Source organism: Hyla sarda, chromosome 7 (genome assembly GCF_029499605.1).
Source record: "Hyla sarda isolate aHylSar1 chromosome 7, aHylSar1.hap1, whole genome shotgun sequence".
Lineage (NCBI taxonomy): Eukaryota > Metazoa > Chordata > Amphibia > Anura > Hylidae > Hyla > Hyla sarda.
The window spans coordinates 143,915,065-143,942,979 of NC_079195.1; the positions used below are offsets into that span (position 1 = coordinate 143,915,065).

The 27,915-nt window shown below is 44.9% G+C and overlaps 1 protein-coding gene and 1 long non-coding RNA gene across 2 annotated transcripts in view; one reads left to right on the top strand and one right to left on the bottom strand.

Moving 5' to 3' along the window:
- Positions 1–27,915, bottom strand: part of CDHR1 (cadherin related family member 1) — a 197,256-nt gene that overhangs the window by 165,738 nt on the left and 3,603 nt on the right. The window contains exons 2-4 of the mRNA XM_056530930.1: positions 13,760–13,831; positions 4,494–4,659; positions 2,888–2,983 (exon numbers count right to left, since the gene is read on the bottom strand). Coding sequence (XP_056386905.1) covers positions 2,888–2,983; positions 4,494–4,557 — 160 coding nt within the window. The 5' untranslated portion in view covers positions 4,558–4,659; positions 13,760–13,831. The remainder of the gene's footprint in view (positions 1–2,887; positions 2,984–4,493; positions 4,660–13,759; positions 13,832–27,915) is intronic.
- LOC130282567 (uncharacterized) lies at positions 152–18,263 on the top strand. The gene is made up of 3 exons (XR_008846450.1): positions 152–257; positions 3,555–3,654; positions 18,164–18,263. It is a non-coding gene; the product is annotated as an uncharacterized LOC130282567 (long non-coding RNA).

Sequence of the window (27,915 nt, forward strand, 5' to 3'; positions counted from 1 at the left end):
CTGGCAGCACATTGATAGGGGAGCAGTAATTTGCTACTCCAAAGAATTTTTCATTGTTTTATTTTTTTCATCTGCCACCCCCACGTGCCTACTGCCTGGTACAGATGGTCGCTCTTGACTGCATGAGCACATGCACATACAGTTGAAAGCTGCTTGTCAGAGAGATAAGACTGTGACCTCTGCCCTGACGCACACAGTAAAGTGGAGAAGGGAGGACGCTGCTTGGCTGTATTGAAGATCGCTGCGTGGAACATGAGGTGAGCATTTGTTTTATTTTTTATCCTGACACAAAGGGGGGGGGGGACATACCTACCTACTGAGGGTAGGGGGAATACCTAGATACCTACCCTCCTGGCTATCTGCATAACTAGCAACCTTGCTACCTGCTTACCTTGCTGCATACCTATCTGGCTGTCTACCTAGCTACCTACCTGGCTAGCTAACAACCTACTTAGCTAGCTATCTGCCTATGTCACCAAAATTGTATTTTTAACGCTGTGTATGGAGAGAGGAAGGGAAAAATGTACAATAACCCTTTGGTTGCTAAAACACCCCCTCTGGGGAAAGAACCCTGTTTCTATGGCCTCACTTACATTTTCCCTTTTATCCATATGTGTTAGAATAATAAACAGTACATATAAAGGTTAAAACTGCCAGTGGACTCTCTATCCTTGGCTGGCCAGGTTGCCAAACTTATTCCCCAACTTTTGGGGTATCATATGGGGTGTATTCTCAGTGGATCATGCGCTTTATATTGGAGGTCTCAAAAAGAGGTAGATGAGTACCTTGAAACGCGTCTAACCTCTATCACCTGTACCCCAGTATTGGCAAACCCGACGATCTTTACCATCATTCACCGGATCGCAAGAAATTTACTGGAGCACGCTTCCGGGGTTGTACGCATCCTGCCTGCCAGCGGACATCTCCCCAGCAAAAACCTTTTTCCGGCAACCAGGCTTCAGGACATTGCTAGTAAGACGCACAGTGTGCCAAATCCCCAAATCCACTCAAAACTTTCCTTGTGCTGCCGGGTTAGAGTGGTCCACATTTGAGGGGCCTCCAGGGGCGCTTCCTCATGCACCCACAGGATTACAATTAAGAGACTATATATATCCCACTCACCAATCTCTATCCCTGTGCCGCCAGGGTAGAGTGGGATACACACAAGGAAACCCCAGCGCTGCAGAGCGCATTGATTTTAACCTCTTACCAACACGCTGACACATGCAGTATCCTGACCAGATACGAGCTATACAGAGACATTGCTACTCAGTCTATTTGTAATCAACCGTACAAGGCACGATCTCCGTGCATACATCTATAAGTGCTAAAGACTATTTGCCATACTGGGATACCAGCACTTTTTTACCCTGTATATTATATGTCTATTTTATTTTATTTCATTGTATGAATATTTTATACATTCACTACCTTGCTTATCGTGGTGAGTCCGATGTAAGGGCCCTACAAAGGACACCACAAGCACTATCATTGTAATAATAAATTGTTTGAAATTAATTCACTGGATCTACATCATTTTTTATATATATTTTATATACACCCATTTATTGGTGACAATCAAGCCCAGACTTGAGGAAAGTGTACCCCCATTTTATATACTCTTTGTAGGTTGTATGGGATACCCAACCTTTTTCATATTAGTACTCGTCTGACAGTAATACTATTGTTCCTATTGTCGGGTTGCAGCTACCTATGCACGTTTTTAATCATATGAAATACTTCCGTCTTTACATAGTTGAATGTGCTGACAACAAAATCACATAAAAATTATCAATGGAAATCGAATTTATCAACCCATGGAGGTCTGGATATGGAGTCACACACTCAAAATCAAAGTGGAAAACCACACTACAGGCTGATCCAACTTTCATGTAATATCCTTAAAACAAGTCAAAATGAGGCTCAGTAGTGTGTGTGGCCTCTACGTGCCCGTATGACCTCCCTACAATGCCTGGGCATGCTCCTGATGAGGTGGCGGATGGTCTCCTGAGGGATTTCCTCCCAGACCTGGACTAAAGCATTCACCAACTCCTGGACAGTCACAACGTGGCGTTGGTGGATGGAGTGAGACATGATGTCCTAGATGTGCTCAATTAGATTTAGGTCTGGGGAATGGACAGGCCAGTCTAGTCCATAGCATCAATGCCATCCTCTTGCATGAACTGCTGACTCACCCAGCCACATGAGGTCTAGAATTGTCTTGCATTAGGAGGAACCCAGGCCAACCGCACCAGCTTATGGTCTCCCAAGGGGTCTGAGGATCTCATCTCGGTACCTGGAGGGCCTGGAGTGGCCTAACCTGCCTCCAGATCTCAACCCCATATAAAACTTTGGAGGGAGTTGAAAGTCAGTGTTCCATCAACAGTGTGTGAAAACCTTGTGAAGACTTAAAGAAAATGTTTGACCACTGCCATTGCCAACAAAGGGTATATAACAAAGTATTGAGATTAACTTTTGTTATTGACCAAATACTTATTTCCCACCTTAATTTTCAAATAAATTATTTAAAAATCAGTCAATGGATTTTTTTTCTCATTATGTCTCTCATAGTTGAGGTATACCTATGATGAAAATTACAGGCCTCTCTCATCTTTTTAAGTGGGAGAACTGGCACAATTGCCCCACTGTGTATGTGTGTGCGTATATATATATATACATATATATATATATATATATATATATATATATATATATACACACATATATGTTTTTTTTTCTATATTGATATTTTAATTGTGCATGCAGTACTACATATTACAACAAGCCTCTGTTTTCCCCATCAAAGTATTACACATAAGATATTTGCTTAACTTTAGGTAACAGTAACAAAAAAAAACTGGCAGGGTAGTTAAAACATTGCACTGACCAACTAGTGTGTCTTCGGGTAAGCTCAACAGAGCCATGTTTCCATTGGTGCTTCCAGGTCCATTTTCAAAAAAGTAGGGTGCATAATTGGTTTGTCCTGCAGAATATAGAAATGTGCATTATCCACTTGTATGTCACACAAAAGATCAGAAGATTACATTGGTAACTGTCTCTGTCTTGGGATGTCCCAAATCACGATAAAGAGGGCCCATGTTGTTTTGGCTTCTCTGTGCTAATGTCGATGGGGCTGTCATTAAGCACAGTGTAGCAGACAGAAAGCCTACAATGCATTAAATAGCAGGTTTTCATAATATATTGCTCCTAACATTGCTCTTTTATATATGTGAGCAAATAGACCCTATACAATTGGAAGGTCAAATATACAATTTTTACCAATGCTGCCAAAGGCAAAAAAGGAGCAGCATGCCAATTGTACTAACATTAGAAAATAGTATTTAACTTTTATTAAATATGGATAAAAGCACTACACAGAAAATAGGTAGGTATGTTTGATGTAAGAGCACAGAAAGTATTTTATGCAGGATGATATCACTGCTCTATATATACAGACATCCAATGCCAGTATTAATGATGTAAATGATATTGACTTCTCATCCAGGCATCGGCTTAGTTATATTCATTACAGATATGCTTTGTGTGAACTGCAGGTCAGCTGATCCCACAGAGATTATTACCGTCTGGATGAGACTACAAGCATCAGTATCTCGCTATATCTATGGAACAACTGAGAGATCTCAATGCATATATGTATGTAGTCTACTTTGATAGATTTTGTGTATTCTATTTACATGATCTATAGCCAGGGCAATGGGCTGATCATTGCAATATATATATATATATATATATATATATATATATATATATATATATATATATATATAGTGTTTATATATCGGTTTATTGTGTACTAATAAATAATGATGAAATGAATACTGCCATTGAATGTCTATATGTATATATAGTGCAGTTGGCTCTTACTTCAAACATACCCACACAACAGCGAGTGCTTTGAAAACTTTATTTTCTGTGTAATGCTTTTTAGACATATTTAATAAAAGTTAGGTATTTTTTTTCTATCATTATTACAATTGGCAAGCTGATCCTTTTTCTGCCGTTGGCAGTATGTGTAAATGACATTGCACCTAACACTTTGTGTATAATTCCTTTTAAAGTGAAAATTATTTAACCCATTTTGTGCAAGGCTGAAACTATCTATGAGAAAGCACTAAGCAAATGGCAGGCTTAGCAGAAATACAGAAACAACTATTATAATAGCAAACTACAGAAAACAATTTATTTTGTGATAGTACATGAATATCTTGTATAATTAGAAAATATAACCCATAGCTGGAATTATTCCCTATAGTTGCCCTGCAGGCTAATAACAGACCTATTTGTCCAGCATTGCATACTATCTTTGGAATCAATTCCTTATAAACACAATAGGACAATAAACTGTCCCCTATAATAGGCACCCCAATATATCCCCACCCATTTGCTGGGTCGACAAAGACGGATTAGCTTTTCTGTTCTGTCAGCATCTCTGTTTTTCTTTTACATGTTGGAAATAAGGTAATTTCACTTACCTGCTAGGCAAATATGAAGCAGAGACAAAAGAGAAGATGTTGTAAAGTGCCAGACATACTTCATTGCCAAGGGCAAGACCTGTCGCTTTCTTTCCTTGTGATTTCCTTAAATTTTCTTTTAAAGATCTGCAGTGGTTGGTGCCATTCAGGACAATGTAAGGACTCTCTATACAAGGGGAGGTAACAGATGCTAAGATGCTAATCCGATGACACGTCTTATTTTTCTCATGCCTACCATCTAATTAGACCAATTAACTTGCAAGGAGCTGTGGGAATTCTTTTTTTTATTCAAGTAAAGAAACTGCCCAGTATATTATTGGACATAGATGGACTTTAACAACAGGGTACTGATAAAATCTTTACCCATAGTATGCACATTTATTGTGCATCTCCAACTAATTGATAAAAATATGGAACATAAATACCTTCACTGTAATGTTCATTTTTTTTAGCGTTTTTCGTGCAATAGTCCACGGCTGCACATGCTGGCCGTGAGCGCATGGTCCCATTACCTGCTGCTGGTGGGGTTTGGATTCGCATTGTAGGATGCGCCCGCATGCGAATCCCAGTCCATCACTCACTGGGTGCTTCTCCTGCCCCCGCCTCTGTCTGTCTGCTCCAGCGCTTGTTCCCGTCCCCTAGGGCGCGTGCGCGCCGGAGCTTTAAGATTTAAAGGGCCAGTGCGCTCATTAGTGTTGTACACCTGTGGCTCATTGATAAATTCCTTCTCCTCCCACACTTCCCTGCCAGATCTTTGTTGCCTTGTGCCTGAGAGAAAGCATTCCTGAGAGTTGCCTTGCCGGGTATCTGATCCTTTGCTCTATGATCTGACATTGCTCCTCTGCCGACTGCCTACTGACCTCCTGCTACGTCCTGACTACTCTACTGTACCACCTACCCTGACCTTCAGCTATCCTGACTATGAGCTGCCTTATTCCTCCTGTGCCTCTCATCTCCTCAGCCTCCTGTGTGGTCGAGCCGTGCCAGGGGTAGCGACCTGGGTGCCGCCTGCCGCAGCAAGTCCATCCCGCTTTGCGGCGGGCTCTGGTGAAAATCAGTGGCACCTTAGACTCCACTCCCTGATACAGTCCGAGTCGTCTGCCCCACAGGTCCAGCGGATCCACTTCCACCGATGTTCCTGTCTTCTGAAATGTGAGTGTTGCAGTAAGATCCGGCATGGATCCTGCTGAGGTATGCCTGCCTGAAGTCATGGATCTTCCCTCCGTTGTGGTATGTCAGTCTCAGTAATTGGCGCCACAGGGGCAGCAAAATACCCAACTGTATGCTTTGTTACAACAGCTGTTGGCCTTGCAGCAACAACAGCAGCAGGTACCACAACCTGGCCCACTCCCACCACCAGTTCCTGCAGTGTCTTCTGGCTCCCAGCTACATCTGCCTTTACCTTCTAAGTATGATGGGGATTCCAAGTAATGCAGAGGCTTCGTTACACAGTGCTCCATACACTTGGAGGGAGCTCTTGTCTGAACAATTTCTGACGGAACATGCAAAGTTGGCCTTTGTCATTAGTCTATGGTCCGGAAAATCCCTGGCCTGGGCTACACCCCTTTGGGATCAAGGTGATCCAGTATCCTCCAATTTGTCAACTTTCTTGGCAGAATTTCGCAGTGTCTTTGAGGAACCAGCACGTGCCTCTTCTGCTGAGACGGCTTTGCTAAACCTCTGTCAAGGGAATTCTTCCATTGGTGACTATGCAGTTCAATTCTGCACTCTAGCCTCTGAACTTGCATGGAATGATGAGGCTTTGTGTGCCACTTTCAAAAAAGGACTTTATGGTGGCACAGCATATGTTGACGCAGGGCCATGGTGCCCACATTGGAACCCTGGCCATGCTTCACCTTCTGCCGACATATCTTGCATGTGGCTATGTTAACCTCCTCCAGATGCTTTATGAAAAACTGCCACACCGCTGAGTAGCTGATTTTCCCACCAACAGACAGCACTAATTGACTGCTACTGCTGCCGTCTCCAGGAACTCCTGTTCAACTACCTGCCGCGAAGCAGGTGGTCTCCCCCGGGCATATTTGGCTCCAGAATTTCCACTTCTGCCACCATGCTGACTGCCAACCATGCTACAACCTTGCTGGCTCAGCTACTGCCTCATGGGCAACCTGAAACTCTCTTCTCCTGATGATGGTGAAGCCCCTTCTGCATCCGCTTCATCATCAACAAGTGTCTGCACATCACTGATGTCCTCATCAGGTTCCTCAACAGTGTCTGCTTCAGGACCCTGAACGCTGGCAACACTTTTATAATCACTGCCGCATAGTGGCACAATGACAGAGCCTGGAGGTGGCATCAGTATGAGGAGACCATATAGTGGCTGAATGACACAGCTTGGAGGTTTTGGCAGCATGAGGAGACCATATAGTGGCTGAATGACACAGCTTGGAGGTTTTGGCAGCATGAGGAGACCATATAGTGGCTAAATGACACAGTGTGGAGGTGTTGGCAGCATGAGGAGACCATATAGTGGCTGAATGACACAGCTTGGATGTGGCTGAGCATATGGATGACAATATGGTGGCTGAATGACACAGCGTGGAGGTGTTGGCAGCATGAGGAGGCCATTTAGTGACTGAATGATACAGCTTGGATGTGTCTGAAGCATGAGGAGACCATATACTGGCTGAATGACTTAGCATGGAGTTTGCAGCATGAGGAGACCATATAGTGGCTAAGTGACACAGCGTCGAGGTGTTGGCAGCATAAGGAGACCATATTGTTGCTGAATGACACAGCCTGGAACTAACAGCAGCATGAGTAGACACTAGGGCTTCACATTCCCTAAGATTAAAATATGAATTTTGAAATTTAAATTGAAGATTTTTGGTAGCTAGTGTCACCATAATTTTTTTTAGGCCCAGTCCCAGCAGCATCATTAAACCATATAGTGGCTGAATGGCACAGCCTAGAGGTGGCTGAAGCATGAGGTGACTATGTAGTGGCAGTATGGCACAGCCTGGAGGTGGCTGAAGCATAAGTAGATCATATAGTGGCTGAATGGCACAGCCTGGAGTTGGCAGAAACATGAGGAGACCGTTAAAATTTAATATTTTTAAATTTAAGTTTTTTAAATTTAAATTGAGGATTTTGAAATATTAACTCTTAAGTTTTAGTGTCCTGAACCCCGGCGTGTGGGTACAAAGGACCAAATCTAACAAGGAGTCACATGGCAGCACAATGACAGAGCCCGTAGGTGGCATCAGTATGAGGAGACCATATAGTGGCTGGATGACTGCCTGGAGTTTGTGGCAGCATGGGGAGACCATATAGTGTCTGAATGGCACAGCCTGGAGTTGGCTGAGGCATGAGGATACCATATAGTGGCTAAATGGCACAGCCTGGAGTTGGTTGAAGCATGAGGAGACCATATAGTGTCTGAATGGCACAGCCCGGAGTTGGCTGAAGCATGAGGATACCATATAGTATCTGAATGGCACAGCCTGGAGTTGGCTGAAGCATGAGGATACCATATAGTGTCTGAATGGCACAGCCTGGAGGTGGCTAAGGCATGAGGAGACCATATAGTGGCTGAATGAGACAGCCTGGAGGTGTCTGAATCATGAGAAGAGACCATATAGTGGCTGAATGGCACAGCCTGGACTTGGCTGAAGCATGAGGATACCATATAGTGGCTGAATAGCACAGCCTGGAGGTGGCTGAAGCGCGAGAAGAGACCATATAGTGGCTGAATGGCACAGCCTGGAGTTTGCTGAAGCATGAGGATACCATATAGTGGCTGAATGGCACAGCCTGGAGTTGGCTGAGGCATGAGGATACCATATAGTGGCTGAATGGAACAGCCTGGAGTTGGTTGAAGCATGAGGAGACAATACAGTGTCTGAATGGCACAGCCTGGAGTTGGCTGAATCATGAGGATACCATATAGTGTCTGAATGGCTCAGCCTGGAGTTGGCTGAAGCATAAGGAGACCATATAGTGTCTGAATGGCACAGCCTGGAGGTGGCTGAGGCATGAGGAGACCATATAGTGGCTGAATGAGACAGCCTGGAGGTGGCAGCAGCAGGATCAGGAGTCCTGAAAGTGACCCAGTGAGTGGTGCAGTGGGTGGCAATACCAGTACCCAGTGACGAAGGTGGGGGAAAAAGGTCTGATGCGGAGGAGTGTTTGTAACTGGGGAGCAGAGCCTTAAATCTGTTTGGCACTATACATATTTGTGAAGTGTTGATGTGGCACCATGGTCAATCTACTCTGATGCATCAGGCATTGGTGGGTGGAAATCCTGGCTGATCCATGCCTGATTCATCTTCCCAAAGGTCAGTCCAAGGACAGACGAGTTCTCCTTGGGGTCACTATGGCCCCGCCGCACTGAACACCCGCTCTGATGGCACACTACTGGCTGGGCAGGACAGCTTTTCCAGGGCAAACTCTGCTATTTGCTGACACAAATCAAGTTTGGCTGTCTATAAGTCCAGGGGATCTTCAAGGTGTGTTGGCATGAGCATATAAAAGTATTCCACCAGCTGTTTCAGGTCCTTCTCCAGGTCTACCTGCTGATGATGAGTTGCTTCACTATGCGGGTGAAGAAAGCTACTCATAAGCGAATGTAGACTACTGCTGATGGAGCTGGTACTGCTCCTTCCACCCCACCCTCCCCAGCAGCCATGGCAGTGGAAGGTGAGCGCAGGGGGCCTCCCTCAGTCCTGCAAGAGGATGGACGATGGTGCCGATAGGCATCGTCCAACTGACTACATAGGATGCCTCTGTAGTATGTCACCTTATTCTCCCTCTCAGTGGGTGTAACAAAGGCCCCTATTTTGTGAAGGTAGCGAGGGTCCAATAAGGGGGAGATCCAGAAGTCATCCCACTGCTGAATGGTGATAATTCGGCTGTTACTACGCAAGCGAGCAAGCATTGTGCCATTTGTGCAAGTGACTCAGAGGGACTCCCTGCCTCCATCGCCACTGCATACTGCCACGTTGTGTCTGGGTCCTCTGTCTCGCCTTCCTCATAACCCTCTAGCTCCTCTAGCTGCTCCTGCTCCTCCTCTTCTGTTAGATTACTAGAAAAAACACCCATTTGGTGAAACTTTAACTGTGCCCCTCCCCCTCCTCCTCCTCCAGTTCAGCCCCCACAGGGCTCATGTGGCACTGAGATGTAGGCATCACGTCTCCATTGCCCTGACCAGCCATCGTTTACACGTGTTGTAAGAAATGAAGCATTGGGATGATGTCGTTCATCCCCTAATCCTGGCAACTTACTAATAATGTGGATTCCTCAAAGGGCCTGAGGAGACGGCAGGTGTCACGTATGAGCTGCCACTGGATGACATTGAAAATACTATCCGCTTGGATCATCAAGAAATCGGTGATGGCTTTTCTTTGTTCGTATAGTCGGTCCAACATATGGAGGGTGGAATTCCAAAGTGTGGCAACCTCACAAATCAGACTATGTTGTGGGATACCGTTCTGACGCTGCAGCTCAAGGAGGGTGTGCTTTGTGGTGTACGAGTGGCTGAAGTGAATGCAAAGTTTCCTTCCCATTGTTCGGATGTCTTGCAAATGGGGGGAACACTTCAGGAACTGCTTCACAGCCAGACTGAACACATGTGCCATGCAAGGCGCATGGCTCATCCTTCCCAATCGCAGCGCATGCAAGATGTTCTTCCCATTGTCAGTCACCATGGTTCCCATTTCCAGTTTTCTTGGAGTAAGCCATGCTCCGATTTCTTTACAAATTACTTTTAGCAGTTCCTCTACTGGTTGACTCCGGTCGCCAAGGCAAACCATGTGAAGAATAGCGTGACACCGCTATGCCCTGCACACATGGTATGCTGAAGGGCCACTGAGACTTGTCTTCGCAGTGGAGGCTGAGAACGCAGTGGAGGATGAGGAGGCAGGTTAACACACTGCCACAGGACCGACGGCCTGAGAGTGTGGAGGAGGATGCGACATGACCTTTCCAAGTTGGTGCTGTAGCTGTGCAGGAACCACATTCACCCAGTGAGCCGTAAAGGACATGTATTGTCCCTAACCACAGTTACAGCTCCAGACGTCGGCCCTGACATGCACTTTGATACACACCAACAGTCTCAAGGACTGGCCAACCTTCTCTTCCACAAAAATTGTGCAGGGCTGGTTCTGCCTTCTTCACAAAGAAATGAAGGCTTGGCACTCTCCACCTCGGCTCAGCACAAGCCATCAGTTCTCTGAAAGGTGCAGAGTCCACCACTTAAAAAGGGAAGGACTGTAGCACCAGCAACTTAGACAGGAGCACATTCAGCTTTTGCGCCATTGGATGAGTGGGCACATACTGTTGTCTGTTGGGAATTGGCTTCGCCGATGGATTGTTGGCGGAATGGCTGACTAAAAGCAGGAGGAGCAGGAGCATCAGGAGCAACACACAGCTCCCTTCGGCTGAGATGGTGAGCCTTGGCTGGCTGAAAGAGGGAGCAGTGTGCCACTGGGTGATGCCTCAGGCTGGACCACTAAATTGGAGCCACTGTTCTCCCAGGCCGCATTATGGTGGTGAAGCATATATTGGCGCAGGGCCGTGGTGCCAACATTGGGACCCTGGCCACGCTTCACCTTCTGCCATCATATCTTTCATGTGGCTATGTGAACCTCCTCCGGATGCTTGATGAAAAACTGCCACACTGCCGAGTAGCTGATTTTCCCACCAACAGCCGCACTATTTGACTGCTACTGCCACCATCTCCAGGAACCCCTGTTCAACTACCTCCCGGGAAGGTATGCTGCCGCAAAGCAGGTGGTCTCCCCGGGCATGCCCACCATGCTGACTGCCAATCATGCTACCATCTTACTGGCTCTGCTGCTGCCTCACGGGCAACCTGCAACTCTCGTCTCCTGATGATGATGATGAAGGACCTTCTGCACCCGGCTCCCAATTGTGATTGGCTTAATCATCAACAAGTGTCTTCACGTCACTGATGTCCTCCTCAGGTTCCTCAGCAGTGTCTGCTTCAGGACCCTGAATGCTGGCAACACTGCCTCCCACGCCACTCTCCTCATCACTACTTGCCCGCCTAGTGGGGGAAGCGGCAGATGTCCCCTCCACTTCTTGGCTGGGCAGTAGCTGCTGACTGTCCTTTATTAGATCGTCCTCACTGAATGGTGTAGCTGAACCCAAAGTATAAGATACTTCTTTAGGGGAGGGAACAGCATAGGACAGAGGCAATGGGAGGACAGGGACTATTCTCGGGCCATGCCAACTGAGGGTTGTGTCTAAGTAACCCACCGACTGTTGACTGGGGTATCAGATGTCACTTGTGATGAAGTGGATGACCGTGTTAACGGCAGATAGGTTGCTGGTTGAGACACGACCGCTAGCTGATACCGGGAACTCAGGCCTCTCGCTGCGACTCCTGCTGCCGCTCTCCCCTAGTCTGCTGTGACCTCTGCCTGATGAATTTAGGCCTCTGCCACTCCTCTCTGCACGTCCTGGCACTTCTCTGCCTGACATACTTTGTGTGTGTATATGAGGGGAGTACAATACGCTTCACTACGCTCAAAACAGTATTTGTCTAGAACAGCAACTGGTGTGTACTTTTGACAGTCCTTTCACAGCATCTAGGCCCTTGACAGATTAACAGGTGAAAAAAGTACACTACTTAGATGTAGCTATGTGGTATGCACTTATGAGGGCAGAAAAATGTGCTACAGTACGCTTGAAAATATGTATTTTAGCAAAACACCAGCTGGTGATTACTTTTGCCTGGACTTTCATAGTATCTAGGCCCTTGACAGATTAACAGGTAAAAAATTGTACACTATTTAGATGTAGGTATGTGGTATGCACTTATGAGGGCAGAAAAATGCGCTACAGTTCGCTTAATAATAGGTATTTTACTAAAACATCAGCCGGGGATTACTTTTGCCTGGACTTTCACAGTATCTAGGCCCTTGACAGATTTACAGGTGCAAAATAGTACACTACTTAGATGTAGTTATGTAGTATGCACTTATGAGGGCAGAAAAATGTGCTACAGTACACTTAATAATACGTATTTTAGTAAAACACCAGCAGTACACAGTCGCTGTGTACTAAACCAATAATTGCACTCTCTCACAGACTATTAGGAATGAACTGATGGGTATGTATTATGCCATCTGCAGACTAGTATAACTAGCAGATGATTTGTTGTGGAACAAAGAGGGCAGAAAAATGCGCTACTGTATGCTTAAAAAACGTATTGGAGTAAAACACCAGCTAGTGATTACTTTTGCCTGGAATTTCACAGTATCTAGGCCCTTGACAGATTAACAGGTACAAAATAGTACACTACTTAGATATAAATACGTGGTATGCGCTTATGAGGGCAGAAAAATGTGCTACAGTATGCTTAAAAAAAACATATTTTTCTACAACACCAGCAGTACACAACAGTGCTGCAGCACAAAAAAGCTTTGTTCTAAACCCCAAATTACACTCTGTAAACACTATTAGGAATGGACTAAAGGGTATTATACCATCTACAGACTAGTGTAACCAGCAGATTTGTTGTGGAACAAAGACACGGAATTGCGCTGAAAGAATTATTCCTGCCTCCTCTGCTAACGTTTATGAAGTTGAGGCAGCTTGTTGAAATGTATGAGGCAACACACAGCTCTCTGCCCCTCTCTGTAATACAATGCTGTAGAAAGTGACTGGGAGGTTAATGGCTGCAGTAAAAAATCTTTTCAGTCAACAAAAAAGCACTGCTTTCTGGCCACCAGAACGCTGATGTGACTAGGAGCTGAAACATTGCTGTAATAAGTTTTTTTGTGTAACACACACACAGGCTGCCCGTCCTATCTGTAATACAATGCTGTAGAAAGTAACTGGAAGGTTAAAGGGGTACTTCGGTGGAAAACTTTTTTTTTTTAAATCAACTGGTGCCAGAAAGTTAAACAGATTTGTAAATGACTTCTATTAAAAAAAAATCTTAATCCTTACAGTAATTATTAGCTGCTGAATACTACAGAGAAAATTATTTTCTTTTTAATCACAGTGCTCTCTACTGACATCACGAGCACAGTGCTCTCTGCTGACATCTCTGTCCATTTTAGGAACTGTCCAGAGCAGCATATGCTTTCTATGGGGATTTTTTCCTACTCTGGACAGTTCTTAAAATGGACAGAGATGTCAGCAGAGAGCACTGTGCTCGTGATGTCAGCAGAGAGCTCTGTGTTCCAAAAAGAAAATAATTTCCTCTGTAGTATTTAGCAGCTAATAAGTACTGGAAGGCTAATGTTAAGTTCCATTTGTCTGCTCCCTCTCATTACCTCTACCTGCTGATGTTCACGAGTGAATAAAATCACATTGCATCTACTCTGCGAAGTGCCATCCTCTTCTTTCTATTGGAATCATCGGAAAAAATGTTATACATTGACCTTAAAAAGTTATATAAAATGTTGCAATACCACAAAGAGTCTTAGATCCAATAATCCAGCAGAGATATAGTGCAACTGTTTTTGTTGTCCGTCCTGTAGAGGCTGATGTGCGCTGGTGTGCGCATCGGCTACTGGTCTGTTAGCCAACAGACCTAGCAATGCCGCCGGTCACGGAGATAGATGTTGGAACTCCGGCGATGGAGACAAGCCTCATGGAGGAATTCTCAGCGTGTGATGTCCGGCGGCATTGCTAGGTCTGCGGCTAACAGACCAGTAGCTGATGCGCACGCCAGCGCACATCAGCCTCTACACGACTGACAGCAAAAACAGCTTTAAAGCTCGGCACATCTATCTTCATAAGCCGGTAAATATATGCTGCACAAATATATATAAATGCAGACTTGGATGATACATGCATAACCTGCTTTAACTGCACTATATCTATAAAAATGTTTCCTCCACACAAGGGCCCTGTGTAAGGATGTATTGTCAGATATATTGTTATATTATACGACATTTTATTAGCGGTTGTTTTATATGAATAAATACAATTTTGTTTTCATCATAAATTTGAAGCACAGTTCTAATTATTTTAATTATTATTATTACAATTATATACAAGCATCATGTATCAGTTTTTTCTGGTATTAGTTTAGAGGTGAATGGGACCTATTTATTTATTTTACTTTAATTTACAAATCTGTTTAACTTTCTGGCACCAGTTGATTTAAAAAAAAAAAAGTTTTCCATTGAAGTACCCCTTTAATGGCTGCAGTAAAAATCCTTTTCAGTGAAAAAAAAAGCAATGCTCTCTGTCCACCAGAAAGCTGATGTGACTAGGAGTTGAAACGCTGCTGGAATGAGCTTTTCTGTGTAATGCTGGGTTCATACCACGTTTTGTTAAATACGGTTCCCGTATACGGCTGGGAGGAGGGGGCGGGGCTTAATCGCGGCGCCTGCACTCAGCCGTATTCATGAACCGTATTTAGTGTATGTCTATGAGCCGACCGGAGTGAACCGCAGCCTCCGGTCGGCTTTGTTTTCGGATGTATGTGGTTTCCCGACCGCAGGCAAAAACGTGGTCGACAAACCGCATACAGCCAAAAACGAAGCCGACCGGAGGCTGCGGTTCACTCTGGTCGGCTCATAGACATACATTAAATACGGTTCCCGAATACGGCTGAGTGCGGGCCCCGCGATTAAGCCACCCCCCCTCCTCCCAGCCGTATACGGGAACCGTATTTAACAAAATGTGGTGTGAACCCAGCCTAACACACACACAAGCTGTCCGTCCTATCTCTCTGCAGTGCAATGAATGAAGTGATGGCCGCAATATGGCTACCTATTATATAGGGCTGTGACATCACAGGGGTGACTGGCTGCTGATAGGCTCCATCCTGCATGTGATTCAGGGTCATCCCACTCACCCGCCTTCCCAGCACTCCTTGCCCCATGTACTGACATATGGATCCGCCATTTTAAATGCCCTGGAGCCTTGGCGGCACTAAATTGAGTTTTTATGAAGCGATTCGCACGATAGAATCGCGGCAATATTCGCATTCATTGCAAATAGAATTTTCCATGAAATTCAGAACGAATTCGGGTTCGTCAGCTTCCATTCGCTTATCTCTAGTTATTAACCTGGATAGTTTCTGTCCATTCTTTCCATTCCTTTTACTAACTCTATCTCTCTGTCCTTGCCTGTTTGCCACCTGCCTTGACCTTCTCCATCATAAGTCTACCTATTGTTTAGTGCCATGCTCTAATGTTGTTACCTATAGAGGGCTGCTCATGGAATGGCAACCTGAGTTACCAACCAATCATACAGAATCTATCTAAATGACTAAATCAGCTTTTCTCTGGAACCACCTAAAGTGACTCCGGAATCAGGATTTCCGTGACAGAAACACCTACCGCAGAAATTCCGCCGTGTGCACAGGGCTGCAGAATCCAATTGAACTCAATGGGACTCTGCTACACCGAAAAGTCTTTGCGTAATTTTTCTGTGGAATTACTTTCGGAAATTCCATTGTGTGAACATGGCCTTTATCATGCAGGTGTGAGAGGAAAACTAGTTTTGTATTACCAGACTTTTAAGATTATTAAATGCATTATTCATTTCACTATATGTTGTCTATTATATTTACTAGAGCAGAACATTTTGCTGCTTCATTTCTAAAAATTTAGAAAGATGAAAAGTCATCAATTTCTATTGTACATATGTACAGGCAGGACAGGTAATGTTTCAGGAGAGCATATGAAAATGTTTTTGTTTTTTTATGTTCAATGAACAGTAACAATTGTGATTGATGGAAAAATGTGGCCAAGGCATTTATACACTTTAAGAAAGTTTCTAGACATTTGATGGGACTTAAAGGTAAACTGTCACATTCACATACAAGAGTCTCTTAGGAGACAAGTGAGTGTTTACTGGAATAGAAAGATCAGGGATTTTATTCAATAAATGACCAGTTATACTGAATGTTTTCCCATAAAGATATATCACTCTTTCCTATAAGAGTGGAACCACATGATTAAGCTTTGTTAACCCCTTAATCCCTTAAGGACCAAGACCATTTTCCCCTTAAGGACCAGGCCAATTTTATTTTTACACTTTTGTTTTTTCCTCCTCGCCTTCTAAAATCCATAACTGTCTTTTATATTTCCATCTACAGACCCATATAAGGGCTTGTTTTTTGCGTGACCAATTGAACTTTGTAATGAAACCTCTTATTTTACCATAAAATGTTTTAAATGAAATTTAAATGAAAACCACAATTTTGCACATTTTGGAGGGTTTTGTTTTCACACTGTAAAATTTACGGTAAAATGACATGTGTTCTTTATTCTGTGGGTCAATATGAATAAAATGATACCCATGGCTAGATACTTTTATATTTTTGTACCACTTAAAAAAAATCTAAGACTTTTTGTACAAAATCCATAATCTAAAGTTGCCCTATTTTGACCACCTATAACTTTTTCATTTTTCCGTATATAGGGCGGTATGAGGGCTCTTTTGTTGCATCGTCATCTGTACTTTTTATCGATACCACATATGCATATATAAAACTTTTATATAATTTTTTATAAATTTTTTTAAATAAAATGTGACAAAAAACAGCATTTTTGGACTTTGAAATTTTTTTTGACGTTTACGCCGTTCACCGTACGGGATCATTAACATTATATTTTTGATATTTCGGACATTTACACATGCGGCAATACCAAATATGTTCATAAAAAGAAAAATTTACGCTTTTTGGCGGTAAAATGGGAAAACTGACAATTTTTATTTTTATTGGGTGAGGGGATTTTTCAAATTTTTTTTACTTTTTACTTTTACATTTTTCAACTTCTATTTTACACTTTTTATGTCCCCATAGGGGATTATCTATAGCAATCCTTTAATTGCTAATACTGTTCAGTGCTATGCACAGGACATAGCACTGATCAATGTTATCGGCTATCTCCTGCTCTGGTCTGCTCGATCTCAGACCAGAGCAGGAGACGCCAGGAGACGGACGGAGGCAGGTGAGGGGACCTCCGTTGGCCATTACAGATGATCGGATCACCGCGGCAGCGTTGCGGGCGATCCGATCATCTATTTTATCATGCGCATTGCCGCAGATGCCATGATCTGTACAGATCACGGCATCTGAGGGGTTAATGGCAGACATCCGCGCGATCGTGGATGTCAGCCATTACTGGCGGGTCCCTGATCATATATGACCTCCCGTGTATGAGGCGAGCACCGCTCCGATGCTCGCGGTCATAAACAGGACATACATTTACATCCATGGCCGTTAAGGGGTTAAGGACGGACCCATTTTTTTACCTTAATGACCAGGCCCTTTTTTATTTTTTTATGTGACAGCTCTTGGTATCTCTTTAAATCAGGGGTCCTCAAACTTTTTTTTAACAGGGGGCCAGTTCACTGTCCCTCAGATCATTGGAGGGCCGGACTATAGTTAAAAAAAAAAAGAAAAGAAAATTCCTATGCACACTGCATATATCTTATTTTGAAGTGAAGAAACAAAATGGGAACAAATACAATGTTTAAAATGAAGAAAAAGTAATATAGAACTGTAAGAATAGACTGGCCAAGCTTAGAAAAAGAGAACTTTGGTGGATACACCAATTGAACTGTTTGAAGCCCAATGGATTGAACGTTGAATTTAATGCCATTTAGATAGAACCCTGAGAGACATTTTAACCTGCCATTCACTTTTTTCTTCAGACATATGGTGGTGATACCCATATTGTATATTGATATCTTGTTTTTATACCTTTCAGATATGGAAGATAGGAAGGATTCGATGGAATGTGAAGAAATACGCCACCCGTTCTGTGCCTATATCACTATGTTTTTTGTGCTGTTCTGTATCTACAAAAAAAATTTTTTTATGGTAGTAACCTAATCTGACCGGTTTAATGGATGTTACATTGCTCGGGTTCTAGCCTATGTAACTGATGTAGCGCAGCTGCTGTGGGAGGGACATCACTGATAAGATTACACACATTTTGCACAAGTGTAATTTTCTTCAGCATTCCCCATTTTTTGTTTTTTTTTTAAAATTTTTAATCCTATTTTTTTATTTTATTTATTTATTATTTAATTTTTATTTTTTTATTTTATTATTATTATTTTTTTTGTTGTATTTTAATTTATAAGTTTTTTTCATTTTGTCTCTTTTTTTTCTTTTTCTATTATTATTATCTATTTTAGGGTTCTGTAGGGATGTGCTTTATCCCTTAGATAGCCCTCCATATGTGGTACGTAAATTGCTTCATGCTAGGCATGGGATTGGCGCCGCTTGATGGCTGGCGCACTCCTGAATTGGATGCAGGGGGTAGACCAGGGGCCATGGGGGCTATATGGCCTCACAGCCCCAGGTCCCCCGGTTACTGCCAGACCTATGCCCTCTTTACACGGGGGGAGGAGTGGTGGTTCTGCATACCAGGGAGGCTCCCAGTCCTGAAATGCTAATAAGTTAATAGATACCTATACCCCTTGTGGGATTAATGCCAATGGAGTCGGCCTTCATAATTTAGAGAGCTTTTTCTTTTTTATTTTCTTTTATATATATACTATTTTGTTTATTTTGTGTTTTTGTCATTATTTTCATTTCATGTATTATCTTCATCATTATAATTTTTTTATAAAAAATGTTTTTTTTTATTATTTCAATTTTAATTTTAATTAATTCTTTTTATTTTTATTATTTATTTTTTATTTAGCATTTTTCATTTACCTTCTCACACATTGTTAGTTATATTCAGCCATACAGACACAGACACACTACATGTATTCATTCATTGCACATTGGATATTTTTCCACTTATTTATTGAGTTTTCCTTGCCCACGTCCGCTTCGTTTGTGCGTCAGTGGGCTGGACCTGGGTACTGGGCATCCATGTTAGAAGTGTTCCCGATGGGTGGTCTCCATGGAGACGGCGGTGCTGTTAGCGCCGCCGTTGCCATGGAGACTTTTGGTTGATAGTCACGTGTTAGCTCCTGTGGTCATGTGATTGCATGGCGCCCCACGTGACTGGCCAGGCATCCCGGAAACAGGATGTGAACAGATTAGGAGATTTTCTGGCGCAGGCGCATACTGTTTGTATACTAGCCAAACGTGGTGAACGGCATGGCAACAGAGCGGGTAGGCGTTTTCTGTATATGTATATTTAATTAATGTTTATATGCATCAGTGGTGTATTATTAACTATTATTATGATGGAGTTTTGTATATTCAAGCCACATTGCTTTTAAACTTTCACTGTGACACTGTACACATTATATATGTACCTATGGTACTCTTAAGCACTTTAATTTTTGTAAATTGCACTGTCATTTTATGTATTTTTATCACTGTATTGATTAATTATGTAATCACTGTTTATTACTGAGCTGGGTATATAACCCCAGCCTGTGTGTGGTATCACTATGCTTGAAAAAAGCTCCATTGAGGGGCTGAAACGTCGCACTGTTTGACATGTGGAATAAATAAGTTATTTTTTGGATATTTGGAGTGCCGCACCATTTTTTGAAGTTATCAATTGGCTGTGATCAAGCCTGAGGAGCTGGCACCCGTCTACTGTGGTATAGTAGTGCTGCATTTTTTTGGACATCTATATATATATATATATATATATATATATATATATATATATATATATATTTGTGGTCGGTGCTCATTTGTATAGTGAGCCTACCTAACTGAACCTCTTACTAAACTCCTATTCCTTACTAAATCCTGTAACCTATCTAGGCAGTCAGAGTAATGCCATATACTGCCGCATAGGAGTACACCTGAAAAATAGAGGGCATACCCTGATGTATAATGATAGTCATGGAGTGAAAATGATATTGAGGGAGGGTTGGGTGGGACGTTACGAACCCGCGGTGTCTGGCACAGGTACTGCCGCTGGTTCTTATAGCGAATCCCCGCCCCTCCCACAAATGCAGGCTTAATAAATTAGCCTTTATACTTGTGGTCGGTGCTCATTCGTATAGCGAGCCTACCTAACTGAACCTCTTACTAAACTCCTATTCCTTACTTAATCCTGTAACCTATCTAGGCAGTCAGAGTTATGCCATATACTGCCACGTAGGAGTATACCTGAACAATAGAGGGCAAAACTCATAATGAGAACAAAGCGCTATTAACACGTGCAATAACCCTGTGACCAGTGACTGAAATGCATCCTGCATACTGACTATGGAATGGGGATATGGTGCACGTAGTACTGAATTTACAGCACCCCTATGTCCGAACCACGTATGCTGGCACACCATGATGTGATGTCTGTGCAGCAGCCCCAATGCTTAGAGAATGACTGGATATAATGGACGGATCGCTATAAAGTATTTAACAAGAATACGTTCATGTTTGACAGACAACGAAGTAGTGAGTGCCGCCCCCTAAACAATGGCAGCGGTTGATCCCGTTGGATCCTTGACATGTGGAAGCGAAGCTTGCAATACTAGAGCTGAGCATCACTCGTGGGACTTGGGAAATGCTGTATAATGATAACCTGACAATAACATTCATCTGCTATACAATTTCACTACATAATTATTTGCATCCCTGCCATGTTATTGTACCTACGGCCATGCATCTACATGCAATTCCCCTAAACCTTAGGAAACCATGACAACTGAAGGACAGCGCTGCCTCTAACGTTAAGCTGTCCTGATGTTGCCATGGGGAATTACCTAAAGCATCAGCTAACCAACTAACTAAGCCAAGCTGCCAGAGCTGACGGCTAGAGGGCTTGCGAAACTCCCTCTTGCACACTCTTCAGGACAGATTTGATGGCATGGGAAGCAAACAATGACGCCCTGTCAGAGCAAGACCACGTGATATTATGCTGGATACCTGACAGATATACTTTGATAGTATTATGCTGGATGTAAAGAAGAGTGGCAAAACCCGATGAATGCAAGTAGGAATAAAATGGCATGTGAGACATCCTGTCGGTATCTAATGTCAAATTTAATTTAAGTATTCCAGGCTGCGTGTTGGAGCTGTGGATGGGAAAAGACTCAACAGAGAACAACCCTAAACCCGTATGCACAACTCCAAGTGCTAACAACATGTATACACAAAAGACTACGTAGTCGCCAACCTAAACCTGTGTCAGGTTACATCTGTAACCAACCTGTGGACGTGAAAGGCAATGAAACCACTTACGCAGCTACATGACGATGAGACTCAAGCAACATGTGACTACTATCATCGTCAACCTAAGCCGAGACAAACAACCAACCACACAGAACCAAGCTATGTCCCTAATGCTAAGTAAACATATGGACACATGAAGACGTTGCCGCCAACCTGAAGTCATGTTAGGTCGTAACTGAACTGACCTGTAGACATGACAGGCCGAAACATGAATGAAAGACTCAACCAAATCTGTAACTAATAGTATGACTGTCAACCTGAACCAAAACAGGCCGTAACCACACTAAACCTATAGACGTAGCAATTAGAAATAGAAACATAATGCTATCGTTGTAGCATAACGAACTGCTGAAAGAACACAATGTATACAAAAACATTGTCGTGTCAGATTATATTGAGACTGACCTGAAGAAGTGACTGTGTAGAGGTGTAGCCGAAATTAAAAACCTCAACCAATGTATATGACATTGATGTATATTTGTCAGGATCCGGACTGGTATGCAGCGAGGACACTGGAGGTGGATCCTCTGTGTCAGTGAGGTGATGGCATGGGCCGTACCAGGGGAACGGAATCTAAGGGGTTACTGGTTTTTCCCAGAGCCCGCCGCAAAGCGGGATGGACTTGCAGCGGCAGGTAACCCCCAGGTCGTTCCACCCGATAGCGACTCAACCCCACTGACAGCTGAGACATGCGCGGTACACAGGGACAAGGCAAGAGCAAGGTCGGATGTAGCAGAAGGTCAGGGCAGGCAGCAAGAGTCGTAGTCAGGGGCAACAGCAGAAGGTCTGGGTACACAGGCTTGGGAACACACTAAGACGCTTGCTCAGGGCACTAAGGCAACAAGATCCGGCAGGGACAGGAAGGGGAAGTGGGTTTTTATATCAATGATTGACACTGATTGGGCCAGGCACCAATTAATGGTGCACTGGCCCTTTAAATTTCAGAGAGCCGGCGCGCGTGCGCCCTAGAGAGTGGGGCCGCACGCGCCGGGACGTGACAGCCAGGGAACGGGACAGGTGAGTGGATTGGGATGCGACCCGTGGGCGGGCGCGTCCAGCTACGCGGATCGCATCCCCGCCGGCAATGACAGTGCAGCGCTCCCGGTCAGCGGGTCTGACCGGGCGCTGCATAGAAGAGAATGCTGCGAGTGCTCTGGGGAGGAGCAGAGACCCGGAACGCTCGTCGTAACAGTACCCCCCCCTTTGGTCTCCCCCTCTTTTTGGAGCCCAGGAACCTATGGATGAGCTCCTTGTCGAGGATATTGTCCTCAGGCTCCCAAAACCTCTCTTCAGGGCCACAATTCTCCCAGTCAACAAGATTTTTTTTTTTACCTCTGACAAACTTGGAGGCGAGGATTTCTTTTACTGCGAAGACATCAGAGGAGCCAGAGACAGGAGCAGGAACGGTTACCTTGGGGGAAAAGCGGTTAAGAACGAGAGGTTTGAGAAGGGAAACATGAAAGGAGTAAGGAATACGAAGAGAAGGATGAAGATGAAGCTTGTAGGAGACAGAGTTGATTTGACTTTTGACTTTAAATGGTCCAAGGTAACGTGGACCCAGATTGTAGCTAGGAACACGAAACCGGATATATTTGGCAGAGAGCCACACTTTGTCACCAGGAGCAAAGACAGGAGGAGTTCTTCTCTTTTTATCTGAATGTCTCTTCATACGAGACGAGGCCAGTAGGAGCGACTTTTGAGTCTCCTTCCAGATAACGGAGAAGTCCCGGGTTACTTCGTCTACGGCAGGAACTCTAGAAGAAGTGGGAATGGGGAGGGGGGGCATAGGGTGATGGCCGAACACCACAAAGAATGGGGATTTGTCGGAGGATTTAGAATTTTTGAAATTGTACGAGAATTCAGCCCAGGGCAGAAGGTCGACCCAATCATCTTGGCGGGAGGAGACAAAATGTCGCAAGTAGTCACCAAGAATCTGGTTTACTCTCTCTACTTGTCCATTGGATTGGGGGTGATAGGAGGACGAGCAATTTAATTTGATCTTTAATTGATTACAGAGAGCTCTCCAAAATTTTGACACAAATTGAACGCCTCTATCCGAGACGATATGCGTGGGAAGCCCGTGAAGACGAAAAATGTGCAGAAAAAATTGCTTTGCCAACTGTGGCGCAGTAGGAAGGCCTGGAAGCGGAATGAAGTGAGCCATTTTGGAAAAACGATCAACGACCACCCAGATGATGGTATTGCCATGGGATACGGGTAATGAAATCCATGGCAATTTGGGACCATGGTAGCTCAGGGACGGGCAAAGGAAGGAGGAGTCCAGCAGGCTTCTGGCGAGGGTTTTTATCCCGGGCACAAAGAGTACTGGCCCGAACTAAATCAGTAACGTCACCCTCTAGTGTAGGCCACCAATACAGACGGGAGATGAGCTGAATGGACTTTTTAATGCCAGCATGACCAGCCAGGTGAGAGGAATGCCCCCATTTGAGGATCTTGAGGCGAAGACATGGAGGAACAAAAGTTTTTCCAGGGGGGGTTAGCCCCAGTGAGGCTAGAGCAGAGGAGACCAGGCACTCAGTCAGTACGATATGCTGCAGAGGGGCTTCAGATTCGGAGGCATCAGAGGAACGAGAAAGGGCGTCAGCTCTGACATTCTTGTCGGAAGTGTATCTCGAAGTTAAAGCGGGCAAAAAACAACGACCATCTAGCCTGGCGAGGATTCAGACGCTGAGCAGACTGGAGGTAAGAGAGATTCTTGTGGTCAGTGTAAATGACAATGGGGTGTTTGGAACCCTCTAATAGATGTCTCCACTCCTCGAGTGCAAACTTGATGGCCAGAAGTTCACGATCTCCAATAGAGTAGTTATTTTCTGCCAGAGAGAAAGTTTTTGAGAAAAAACCACAAGTAATGTTACGTCCGGTAGCGTTTTTTGAAGAAGTATGGCGCCGGCTCCGACTGAGGAAGCGTCTACTTCCAGGAAGAATGGCTTCAACGGATCAGGTCTGGACAGAACTGGTGCAGAGGCGAAGGCAGCTTTGAGACGATTGAAGGCCTCATCCGCTTGTGTAGGCCACGACTTAGGATTAACATTCTTCCTGGTCAGAGCCACAATAGGGGCCACAATGGTTGAGATACTTGCTCCGCGTAGATGGTCAAAAAGTTTGGAGATCAAAGGCAGGGGATAGCGTTTTTTGATGATAATTTTATTTAAACCGCGGTAGTCAATACATACTTTTTTGAAACAAAGAAGAACCCCACTCCAGCAGGGGATGAGGATTTCCGAATAAAACCTCTCTTTAGGTTCTCCTGGATATACTCCGACATGGCTTGAGTCTCTGGGGCTGACAGAGGTTAAATCCTGCCACGGGGCGGAGTGGTACCAGGAAGGAGGTCAATGGGACAATCATAAGGTCTATGAGGAGGTAAGATCTCTGCTTGCTTTTTGCAGAAAACATCTGAAAAGTCCTGGTAAGCCTTGGGAAGGCCCGGTAAAGGTGAAGCCTCAGGGGTTTGACTAGTGGAAGCAGATGTGAGACATCGCTTGTGACAAGAAGGACACCAACTTTTGATCTCCCCGGTGGTCCAGTCGAGGGTAGGAGCATGACGTTGGAGCCACGGCAGGCCGAGAAGAACTTCAGAGGTGCAGTTAGGCAGAACGAAAAATTCTATTTTTTCATGGTGAAGTCCAATGCTCATAGGCAGGGGTTCAGTGCGATAGCGCACAGTACAGTCCAATTTCTCTCCGTTAACAGAAAAGATAAAGAACGGTTTGGCGAGACGGGTTACAGGGATACAGAACCTATTAACGAAAGAGGCCAAGATAAAGTTTCCTGCAGAACCTGAGTCCAAGAAGGCCACTGCTGAGAAGGAGGAGTTGGCGGAAGGAGAAATCCACACAGGTACCATCAGACGTGGAGAGGCAGAATTCACACCAAGAGTCGTTTCACCCTTGTGAAGTAGGTGCGTGCGTTTCTCCTGACGCGGAGGGCGGATAGGACAGTCTTTTAGGAAGTGTTCAGTAAATGCACAGTACAGGCACAAATTCTCATTACGGCGGCGAGTCCTCTCTTGTAGGGTCAGGCGAGACCGATCCACTTGCATAGCCTCCTCGGCGGAAGGCACATGAACAGATTGCAAAGGACGTTGGAAGAGAGGAGCCGGGGAGAAAAACCACCTTGTGCAAACAAGATCCTTTTCCTGTCGAAGTTCCTGGCGTCTTTCCGAGAAACGCATGTCGATGTGGGTGGCCAAATGGATTAGTTCAGACAGATTTGCAGGAATTTCTCGTGCGGCCAGGACATCTTTGATGTTACTGGATAAGCCTTTCTTGAAGGTCGCGCAGAGGGCCTCATTGTTCCAGGATAGCTCAGAGGCGAGGGTGCAGAACTGGATGGCGTATTTGCCCACAGAAGAACTCCCTTGGACGAGCTTCAGCAAAGCAGTCTCGGCTGAGGAGGCCCGGGCTGGCTCCTCAAAAACACTACGTACTTCAGAGAAGGACTGGATAGTAGCGGTGGCGGGATCGTTGCGGTCCCAAAGCGGTGTGGCCCATGACAAGGCTTTCCAGACAGGAGACTGACCACGAAAGCGACCTTAGACCGTTCAGTAGGGAATTGGTCCGACATCATCTCCAGGTGTAAGGAACACTGGGACAGGAATCCACGGCACTGTTTAGAGTCCCCATCAAACTTGTCCGGTAGAGACAGGCGGAAGCTGGGAGCAGCCACTCGCTGCGGAGGAGATGCAGGAGCTGGCGGAGGAGATGGTTGTTGTAGTTGCGGCAGAAGCTGTTGCAGCATAACGGTCAGTTGAGTCAGCTGCTGTCCTTGTTGCGCGATCTGTTGTGATTGCTGGGCGACCACCGTGGTTAGGTCAGCGACACTAGGCAGCGGGACCTCAGCGGGACCTCAGCGGGATCCATGGCCGGATCTACTTTCAGGATCCGGACTGGTATGCAGCGAGGACACTGGAGGTGAATCCTCTGTGTCAGTGAGGTGATGGTGTGGGCCGTATCAGGGGAACGGAGTTTAAGGGGTTACTGGTTTTCACCAGAGCCCGCCGCAAAGCGGGATGGACTTGCAGCAGCAGGTAACCCCCAGGTCGTTCCACACGATAGCGACTCAACCCCACTGACAGCTGAGACTGGCGCGGTACACAGGGACAAGGCAAGAGCAAGATCGGACGTAGCAGAAGGTCAGGGCAGGCCGCAAGAGTCGTAGTCAGGGGCAACAGCAGAGGGTCTGGGTACACAGGCTTGGGAACACACTAAAACGCTTTCTCAGGGCACTAAGGCAACAAGATCCGGCAGGGACCGGAAGGGGAAGTGGGTTTTTATATCAATGGAGATGATTGACACTGATTGGGCCAGGCACCAATTAATGGTGCACTGGCCCTTTAAATCTCAGAGAGACGGCGCGCGCGCACCCTAGAGAGCGAGGCCGCCCGCGCCGGGACGTGACAGCCGGGGAGCGGGACAGGTGAGTGGATTGGGGCGCATCCCGCTACACGGATCGCATCCCCGCCAGCAGTGACAGTGCAGCGCTCCCGGTCAGCGGGTCTGACCGGGGCGCTGCATAGAAGAGAACGCCGCGAGCGCTCCGGGGATGAGCAGGGACCCGGAGCGCTCGGCGTAACAATATTAGTGTCGATGTCAACCTGAAGCTGAGACAGGTCGGAACCATGCTTGACCTGTCGACTAGGCAAGCAACAAACCGAACCCCAGCTATATTTCAGTATGCACTACTCAATGTTAATAAAATGGTAGCCCACCGAATTATCTGTGCAGATTCGCCCAATGCCATGAAACCTGGGCAGTGTCAAAGACATGGGTGTATGGTCTAAACACCATAACATAGTACAGAAAAGCATCAGGAAACATGTGTACCTATTGAACCTGTGAATCTATACCGAATAGAACAATCCTGCACCATAAATGTATGCCTAGCATGACTTCTTGATCCATATGCAGACCATGAAAATATAAACGTGGGCCCGACATAATCATCAAGGCCAGATGCACCTCACTAACACCAAAACCAAATGCTCAAACAACCTACGAACGTATACACAGTCAAAACTATATGGGCGTACGTATAAAGCTTTGAGCGCGTGCACCGAACAAACTATGAACGTGTGGCTAGAACGAACTGCATGAGTGAGCATATGGACTGAACAAACTATATGAGCAGATGCACAGAGCAACTTATCCAAACATATGAACAGTACAACTATATAACTACATGAAGCACTGACGTATGACAGTCTGTCCCACTGTACAATAACTAGAAAGCACTGATGTGAGGCGATTTTTCTCAGTTTTTTTTTCTTTATAGACGTGTCAGGAATAATGGGTATATCACAGCCTATGTGTCGTAATGTTGTTGCTCTGAAGGTGTGTC